This window comes from Triticum urartu, chromosome 1A (genome assembly GCF_056163025.1).
Source record: "Triticum urartu cultivar PI428250 chromosome 1A, HENAU_Tu73, whole genome shotgun sequence".
In the NCBI taxonomy this organism is placed as follows: Eukaryota; Viridiplantae; Streptophyta; class Magnoliopsida; order Poales; family Poaceae; genus Triticum; species Triticum urartu.
Genome location: NC_141873.1, coordinates 132,834,372 through 132,844,453, shown reverse-complemented (window position 1 = coordinate 132,844,453; position 10,082 = coordinate 132,834,372). Strand labels below are relative to the sequence as shown.

General features: G+C 45.2%; 1 protein-coding gene across 1 annotated transcript; it reads left to right on the top strand.

The window, feature by feature from the left end:
- The first annotated feature begins 307 nt into the window (after positions 1–307).
- Positions 308–1,053, top strand: LOC125554544 (uncharacterized). Its single transcript, XM_048718071.2, has one exon. The coding sequence runs from the start codon at positions 453–455 to the stop codon at positions 792–794; it is 342 nt and encodes a 113-aa protein (XP_048574028.1). The 5' UTR covers positions 308–452; the 3' UTR covers positions 795–1,053.
- Positions 1,054–10,082: the final 9,029 nt, after the last annotated feature.

Here is a 10,082-nt window from a genome sequence, read left to right as displayed (position 1 = left end):
CTAGATGCTCATCCAAGATCCGAAACATCACCGTCGCCCTCAGCCCACGGGGCCCCGATTGCCCGCTGCCCCCATCCAGCGCGCCTTTCCGGTGTGCCGATAGCCCGATACCATCAACGGTTTCACGGCCACCGTCACCGTCCGGCAGTAAAAGCACCCCACGCAACGGTCACTCGGTGAGTAGTATCACGTAACGGAAACCCGCACCTTCCCACCGGATCCACTCCACGTGTCCACGCGGCGTCCTTATCCACTCCTGCCCCGCTCCGCTCCGCTCCTCCCCGCTATAAATTCCCCACCACCCCGAGCACCATAGCCACAGCTTTTCATACACCCACCGTCTCGTCACATTTCACAAGTCTCGTCAATCGTCGTCTCTCGCCGAAGCGAAGCAGGTTACCCACCCAGCCGAAGAAGCTTTCGACCGAAGCGTACCAACACCGAGCTAACCGATGGCCATGGCACCGACCGCGTCCGCCGTCTCCTTCTCCGCCCGCCCCTCGACGGTCCGGCCACGCGCCGCCTCCGCCTCGGCGGGAGCCGGGCGGGTTCCCGCGGGGGCGCCCCAGGGAGGCAAGTGGTGGGCGCCGCTGGTCGGCTGGTCGGGGAAGGCCGACTACATCGAGGCCGCGGCGCCGGTGGTGGCCGAGGAGGAGAAGCCCGGGAGGTCCTTCGTGGGCGGCCTGACGGAGGAGAAGGCGCGGCAGCTGCGTGCCCGGATGTCGGAGACGGAGAGCTTCCACGACGCCATGTACCACTCCGCCATCGCCTCCCGCCTCGCCCGCTCCACCTAGGAGGACCAGCCACCAACCAACCAACTCGCCGACGCGAAGCCGCTGTACATAGTGTTTCCTCTCTGGATCTCCCCGTGGTCGTCGCCGGGAGTCCTTGATGTTCTAGTCATGGAGGGAGGGGTGGTCAGAGGAGAGGACGGAGGGGATCTAGTTTTAGGGTTTGTCCCTTCCCGTCGTCTCCGGCCACCGCGATGCTCCCCGGTCTTGTTTTGCTTTTGTAATTAGTACAAGCTCAGAACCAGATGTTTCGGTTCAGTTCCGACTCTTGTTGCCACATTGGATTGGAGATCTGCAGTTACATTTGCCAGATCTGCCGTCGTAAATCTGAATTTCAGTTAGCTCTGAACCTGAATATCAATTAATTCTGGATCTGAAAATCAGTTGGTTCTGAACCTAAATATCAGTTAATTGTGGATCCGAACACCAATTATTTCTCAACCTAAAGTTAATTCTTGATCTGAAGACCATTGAGCCTGCTGATTTGCCGCCATGCGTTTGCTGATTTGATTTGGCCGTCGTAGGTTAGGGATAATATCGGGAGCGCCATTGTTTGATTCTGGATCTGAGAGCACTGTCTTCTTAAACAACAATTGGCCAGACCCCATCAATTTATCTAACTATGACGCATCAACGTAGGTACCACGGTCCACTGGGCATCCTTCGCTGTACTCCACTACTCTACCAACCTCCACAAAGGCACAAACTTGTTGTGTTCGATTGGGTGAACTACATGTCTCGATGAACTGATGAATCTTCCCGTGACCAACAGGCAGCGACCATGGCAGGTTATACATGATTATCGTTCGTTTAATTCCACAAACCGTCCTCTGTTCGACGGCCTCGAATCCATCGGCCAGCTTGTGACGCAAATCCTGCTTGCAGGATGATCCAGCGAATTTATGTGCCACTTTGTAATGTAAAGCCTGCTAGCCGGATGATTCTAAAGCGAGTGCTGGGATAGTGGCCGTATTCTATTCCAAACGGTAGTCCTATTCGTTAATCAATGTGATTGATGCTTACCGGTGTGCGTGTGTTTCCTCTGCTGCGAAGCATCCTACTAGAAAGCTTACACTGGAGGGCTTCGTAGATGGCAACAGTTTCGGGAGAGCCCAACCATTCCTGGCCAACTACGAGTAGCACTCAACATCAGTAGTACTGTATCTATTAAGATGAGATACAATCAATTCATGCTCTAACAACTAATTTAAAGCACGAAAACTGCACGCACAAGAGTACCAACGTTGGCCTTCTGGAAGGCCAAAAACTGCTGACGGAACAAGAAGAGATAACCACGCATGGACGCACCTCCCACCGCTTTCCTAGTAGCAGTAGCACCACTATGATTTCTCTGATGATCATCTAGAAGGCCACTCCTCTATTGCTGGTAAGGGCGGCCCGCATGACATGGCCTGATAAAATCTATGATAAGATAACGTAGTACTACAGCGTTCTGCAATGGTCATCCAGCTAGTGGGGAGTGACAGTTTTCGGAAACACAACTGCCCATCTACTCGGAAGTGACAAGGATAGGTGTTGCTGAAAACTGGCTCCGGTTGGGTTTGACGATGTGTGTCTTTATCATTTTTAAGTGGTTCCTTCTGCGGCTCTTAGAAATCTCCGAAGGCAAAGATGACGTGAGCCTGAAACAAATATCAGCGGCTACTTTCGGGTGGGCAGCACAGGCATAGAAAAAGCTTCAACAACAGATCACCCGGTGACCTAGTAGGATCAAGGGTGTTCGTGATCACACACGTACTCTAGATCCGATGCATTGTTGCACATGTAGTTTATCAAAGAGGTAATATTATCGGGAGTTATAGAACTTAAGATGTAATGTTCAGTTTGGTGCTAGAAATTTAAAAATGCAGATGTGTGGTCATCTAACTTGTTGTCTCAAATACGATGCTTTCGATTGTATCTATGTGTACACCTTGCCTTGGCAGCGTGGCAATGACCCACATGTCAGTGGCTAGGAGTAGATTCTTTTTAGATAACTCCCCGTATATTTAAGTTATGCAGAAAATCATGTGGGACCCACCTGTCAGTAAAGAGTATAAAGAGAAAAAATATATATTATGCTGAGAGGGGGTGATGTTTGAACCCACGACCTTCTGATTGTGTGATCACCTGGTATCTAGTGGGCTACCCCATTTGTTGGCCTCACGAGAGAGAAGAGAGAGGAAAGAAAGAGGGAAAGTGGCTAGGGTGGCACATATGATGAATTGTGAGCTTGGGTCCATCCCAATCAAATACATCAGGATGCCCACTTCGGCTAGGGCCCTTACGATGGCAGACTTTGAGCCTGTGGTTGACAAGGTTTCAGGGAGAGTAGAACCTTGGCAAGGGAAGTTGTTGGCTCTTGGTGGACGATTAGTTCTTATAAACGATTGCCTCACCAACATACCCATGTTTGTAATGGGATTTTATCTTCTCTACGACATGATACATGATAAATTGAATAGGGTGTGATCTAGATTCTTTTGGGCCAATGAGCAAGGAAAATAGAAGTGTCATATGGTCAGATGTGAGACCATTTGCTCGCCCAAAGAAGTTGAGGGTGTTGGAAATATGCCATAGAGGCAACAATATTGTATTATTTATTTCTATTTTTATAATGAAGAGCTTATATTCTATGTTATATCTGCTATGATTCCAGAATATGCGATTCAGTGGAAAACTCGTAAGCACATGTGGAATGATAAACGTTAAAACCCGATTCCTGCTCTTGCCTCTAAGACTAGCTCAAGTATTGTATGTTGATCATGTTTTCCATATCTTGGGATATTTTTAAGTGTAACGATAGTCCCTAAAAAATATTGAGGGTATCACGTTAGAAGAATGATCATATTGAATTGACGCAACTTGTTTGTTATACTTTGAGATACAATCATCGCAAGTCAATCGATATAACACAGAGAGTTAACATATACTTTAGTTCCTTAGATCATGAGAGTAAAGTAGTCACTTCACATCAGACGGACTTTGGAGTTGCTCAAATGTTATTTTTAACACAGTTATCATAACGAAAACTTTCTGGTTCAACAAAAAAATGTGACAAGGGGCTAGATAGCTCAAGAGTGGGATTTGTTCCTCCCGCGATGGAGAGATATTCTTAGGGCCCTCTCGGTGTGACGGCATCCATCATCATCTGGCCAGACGCAGGTGAGTAGGTCACAGGGATGTCGGAGCATGTCAACGAGAAAGAAGAACAAAACTGATAACAAGGAGATCGGTATAGTGAGCATGATAATGACTCAAGAGGATATCGATATATCTCACCTCAGGTTTTATAAAGTATCATGAAGCAAAGGGAATAACACATGATAACCAAATGTTCACTCCGATATAATTTGTGTATTCACAGGGATCAATATGGATGTCCACGATTCCGCTATTGGTCATTGAACGAAAGGTATTTTCTTCATGTCTATGTTTCACTGAACCTACAAGGTCACACACTTAAGGGAATCATGATCTGTTGAGTGTTAGTAGAGTAAGATTTATGAGAAAATATTCAAGAAACAGTGTCGCAAATATTAGAAATAGTTTCGAGAGAAACTAGAAGCGTCGCGGAGTTAGCAGAAGAGTTTCCGGGCTTACCGGGTAATACCAAGAGTTGATATATAGGTGGAAAATGTTTCTAAATATGTTACATTAATAATAAAAGGTTCTAATATTGATTAGGAGGCTTTTAGAATTAACTTAATACCAATGGACAAAAGAAAATAAAAATAAAAATGCCAAGTGGTGGAGAGTTAGTGGGCCTTAGGGCTTAATAACAAAGGTGGGGTGATATGTACTACTTGTGAGCTGCATTGGGATTTTCTCGAAGAGGAGAGGATGATGCAGTACAATAGAAATAAGTATTTTCCTCAGTTAAGAGTCAAGATTATCAATACAGTAGGAGAACCATGCGACACCCTGTTAGCAGTACCTACACGCAAAATAACAAATACCTACACCCAACGCGAACAAGGGGTTGTCAATACCTCGTCGGTTAATTGCAAGGATCAAATCTCGTAGTGATAGATAGGTAGAACAAAAACACAAAATAAAATAAAGTAAATAAAATTGCAGTAAGGTATTTTTGGATTTTAATATATGATAAAAATAGACCCGGGGCCATAGTTTTCACTAGAGGCTTCTCTCTTGAAGATAGCATATGGTGGGTAAACAAATTACTGTTGGGCAATTGATAGAAAAGCGAATAATCATGACGATATCCAAGGCAATGATCATGTATATAGACATCACGTCCGAGACAAGTAGACCAACTCCTGCATGCATCTACTGCTATTACTCCACACATCGAACACTATCCAGCATGCATCTAGAGTATTAAGTTCATAAAGAACGGAGTAATGCCTTAAGTAAGATGACATGATGTAGACAAAGTAAACTCAATCAATATAAATAAACCCCATCATTTTATCCTTAATGGCAACAATACAAATATGTGTCTTGTCCCCTTCTGTCACTGGTATATAGATCACCGCAAGATTAAACTCATCACAAAGCACCTCTCGCATTGCAAGAAAAATCAATCTAGTTGGCCAAACCAAATCAATAGATCAGAGAGAAATACAAAGCTATAATAATCATTTACAAAAGAGTTCAGAGAAGACTCAAAAAATATTCATAGATAATCTGATCATAAACTCACAATTCATCGTATCCCAACAAACACATCGCAAAAAAGGATTACATCGAATAGATCTCCAAGAACATCGAGGAGAACATTGTATTGAAGATCAAAGAGAGATAAGAAGCCATCTAGCTACTAGCTATGGACCCATGGGTCTGTGGTAAACTACTCACACATCATCGGAAGGGCAACAAGGTTGATGCAGAGCCCCTCCATTGTCGATTCCCCCTCCGGCAGAGTACCGGAGAAGGCCTCCAGATGGGATCTCGTAAGAACAAAAACTTACGGCAGCGGAAAAAGTATTTTGGGTGGCTCTTTCATGTTAGGGGACTATTTAAGAATTTATAGAGGCGGAACGAGGTCAAGAGGTGCCATGAGGGGCCCACAAGCCTGGAGGCATGCCTCCTAAGCTTGTCGCTCCCTTGTGGCTCATTAGGTCTTCTCCCGAACCTTCTAAGGTCTCTTCTGGTCCAAAAAAATCCAAATTAAGTTTTTTCTCTCTCTTTGGACTCTGTTTGATATTGATTTGCTGAAAAGGAAAAAAGAAGCAAAAAACTACAACTGGCATTGGGCACTAGGTTAATAGATTAGTCCCAAAAAATGATATATAATTGCATATAAAACATCCAAGTTTGATACTATAATAGCATGGAACAATAAAAAAATTATAGATATGTTCGAGACATATCAATATGTCTCCAACATATCTATAGTTTTTTATTTTTCATACTGCTATATTATCAATCCTGTATACTTTATATGCAGTACCTAGTGTCGGTTGTTGTTTTCTGCTTGTTTTTGGTTTTACAGAAAATCCATACCAAACGGAGTCCAAACATGATGACACTTTTGAAAGATTTTTCTAGACCAAAAGAGACCTAGGAAGCTTCGAGGGGAGTCCAGAAGCCAGACGAGGAGACAACAAGACAATAGGGCATGCCCTGATGTCTTGTGGGCCCCATGGTGCCCTTTTGACCTAATTCCAGTGCTATAAATTCTCAAATGTAGCAAGAAACCCAGAAGCACCAACGAAACAACTTTTCCGCCACCGCAAGTCTCTATTCTTCAGCGATCCCATATGGAGGCCTTCACTGGTACTCTGCTAGAGGGGGAATCGATCAAGGAGGACTTTTATATCAACCTTGCTGCACCTTCGATCATGTGTGAGTAGCTCGCCACAAGACCTATGGGTCCATAGCAGTAGCTAGATCTCTCTCTCTCTCTCCCTCTCTCTCTCTCTCTGTGTGTGTGTGATCTTCAATACAATGTTCTCTTTGGAGATCGATTCGATGTAATCTTTTGCGGTGTGTTTGTTGGGGTCCGATGAATTGTGGGTTTATAATCAAATGATTCATTGAAAGTAATTCAGTCTTTTCTGAACTTTATTATGTGTGATTTTTATAGCCATGTAATGATTTCCAATCTATGAGTTTTCTTTGGCCAAGTTGATGATTGGAGTGGAAGTAGTGCATAGTAGTAGGTTCAATTTTGTGGTGTCCTCACCTCGTGACAGAAGGGGTAGAGAGAAAAGTAGCCATGGATTTTGGGGTTCCTGTCTGGATCGAGTACAAGGGGAATGGATATTGGGCGTTAATCTTACATAGTAGCTTCTAATCTTAGCCCCGACGACCGTGGAGGCGGTTGTAGCAGTGGGGGACCATTAGCCTTGTTCTTGTCCTCCAGCTGGACCATCGTCTCGTTGTCCTCGCTGAAGGAAATATGCCCTAGAGGCAATAATAAAGTTGTTACTTTATATTTCCTTATTCATGATAAAGGTTTATTATTCATGCTATAATTGTATTGATCGGAAACTTAATACATGTGTGAATACTTAAACAAATACCGTGTCCCTAGTAAGCCTCTACTAGACTAGCTCGTTGATCAAAGATGGTTAAGGTTTCCTAACCATGGACATGTGTTGTCATTTGATAATGGGATCACATCATTAGGAGAATGATGTGATGGACAAGACCCACCCGTTAGCTTACATAGTTCAGTTTTATTGCTATTGCTTTCTTCATGTCAAATACATATTCCTTCGAGTATGAGATTATGCCACTCCCGGATAACGGAGGAATAACTTGTGTTCTATCAAATGTTACAACGTACCTGGGTGATCATAAAGATGCTCTACTGGTATCTCCGAAGGTGTTTGTTGAGTTGGCATAGATCGAGATTAGGATTTGTCACTCCAAGTATCGGAGAGGTATCTCTGGGCCCTCTCGGTAATACACATCATAAGCTTGCAAGCAAATGACTAAGGAGCTAGTCACAAGTTGATGTATTACGGAACAAGTAAAGAGACTTGCCGGTAACTAGATTGAACTAGGTATGAAGATACCGACGATCGAATCTCGGGCAAGTAACGTACCGATGGACAAAGGGAATTACTTATGTTGTCATAACGGTTCGACCAATAAAGATATTTGTAGAATATGTAGGAGCCAATATGGGCATCCAGGTTCTGCTGTTGGTTATTGACCGAAGAGGTGTCTCGGTCTTGTCTACATAGTTCTCGAACCCACAGGGTCCGCACACTTAACGTTCGTTGACGATATAGTGTTATATGAGTTATATGTTTTGGTGACCGAATGTTGCTTGGAGTCCTAAATGAGATCACAGACATGACGAGGAGTCTCGAAATGGTCAAGAGGTAAAGATTGATATATATAGGACGATGGCATTTGGACACCTGAAGTGTTTCTGGACGTACCGGGAAGGAATCGGGTCACCAGAAGGGGTTCCAGGCACCCCTCGACAAGATATGGGCCTTATTGGCCAAAGGAGGGGACAGACCAGCCCACAAGGGGACTGGTACGCTCCCTCCCTTGTTTGACCAGCCCTAGGGAAGGAAAAGGGGTAGGGCTAGCCCCTTCTTCCTTTCCCTCTCATCGGAGAAAGGAAAGGGGGAGGGGGGGGGGCGCCACCCTCCCATGCCTTTCCGCGCACTCCAAACAAGGAAAGGGGGGCGCGGCTTGGGAGGGACCCCAAGTAGGATTCCTCCTACTTGGGCGCCTCCTTTGGTTGCTTCTCCCTCCCTCCCATATATATATATATGTGGGAGGGGGCGCCTAGCACACACCAGATCAATTGTTAGTCGTGTGCGGTGCCCCCCTCCAACGTTTACACCCCCGGTCATATTTTCGTAGTGCTTAGGCGATGCCCAGCGGAGATCACTTCACTATCACCACACCGCCGTGTGGACGGAACTCATATACTACCTCGACGTCTTACTGAAGGAAATATGCCCTAGAGGCAATAATAAAGTTATTATTTATTTCCTTATATCATGATAAATGTTTATTATTCATGCTAGAATTGTATTAACCGGAAACATAATACATGTGTGAATACATAGACAAACAGAGTGTCACTAGTATGCCTCTACTTGACTAGCTCGTTGATCAAAGATGGTTATGTTTCCTAACCATGGACATGAGTTGTCATTTGATTAATGGGATCACATCATTAGGAGAATGATGTGATTGACTTGACCCATTCCGTTAGCTTAGCACTTGATCGTTTAGTTTGTTGCTATTGCTTTCTTCATAACTTATACATGTTCCTATGACTGAGATTATGCAATTCCCGTTTACCGGAGGAACACTTTGTGTGCTACCAAACATCACAACGTAACTGGGTGATTATAAATATGCTCTACAGGTGTCTTCGAAGGTACTTGTTGGGTTGGCGTATTTCGAGATTAGGATTTGTCACTCCGATTGTCGGAGAGGTATCTCTGGGCCCACTCGGTAATGCACATCACTTAAGCCTTGCAAGCATTGCAACTAATAAGTTAGTTGCGGGATGATGTATTACGGAACAAGTAAAGAGACTTGCCGGTAACGAGGTTGAACTAGGTATTGAGATACCGATGATCGAATCTCGGGCAAGTAACATACCGATGACAAAGGGAACAACGTATGTTGTTATGCGGTCTGACCGATAAAGATCTTCGTAGAATATGTAGGAGCCAATATGAGCATCCAAGTTCCGCTATTGGTTATTGACCGGAGACGTGTCTCGGTCATGTCTACATAGTTCTCGAACCCGTAGGGCCCGCATGCTTAAAGTTTGGTGACGATTGTAATTAGGGTTTTTGTGTTTTGATGTACCGAAGGTTGTTCGAAGTCCTGGATGTGATCACGGACATGACGAGGAGTCTCGAAATGGTTGAGACATAACGATTGATATATTGGAAGCCTATATTTGGATATCGGAAATGTTTCGGGTGAAATCGGGATTTTACCGGAGTACTGGAGGGTTACCGGAACCCCCCGGGGGTTAATGGGCCTACATGGGCCCTAAGGGAGAAGAGGAGGGCCGGCCAGGGCAGGCCGCGCGCCCCCTCCCCCCTAGTCCGAATAGGACAAGGAAGGGGGGGGGGGCGCCCCCCTTTCCTCATTCCCCTTCCCCTTTCCTTCTCCAACAAGGCAAGAGGGGGAGTCCTACTCCCGGTGGGAGTAGGACTCCTCCAGGCGCACCCCTAGGGGCCGGCCGCACCTCCCCCTCCCTCCTTTATATACGGGGGCAGGGGGCACCCCATGACACACAAGTTGATCTTCGTGATCATTCCTTAGCCGTGTGCGGTGCCCCCTTCCACCATATTCCACCTCGGTCATATCGTAGCGGTGCTTAGGCGA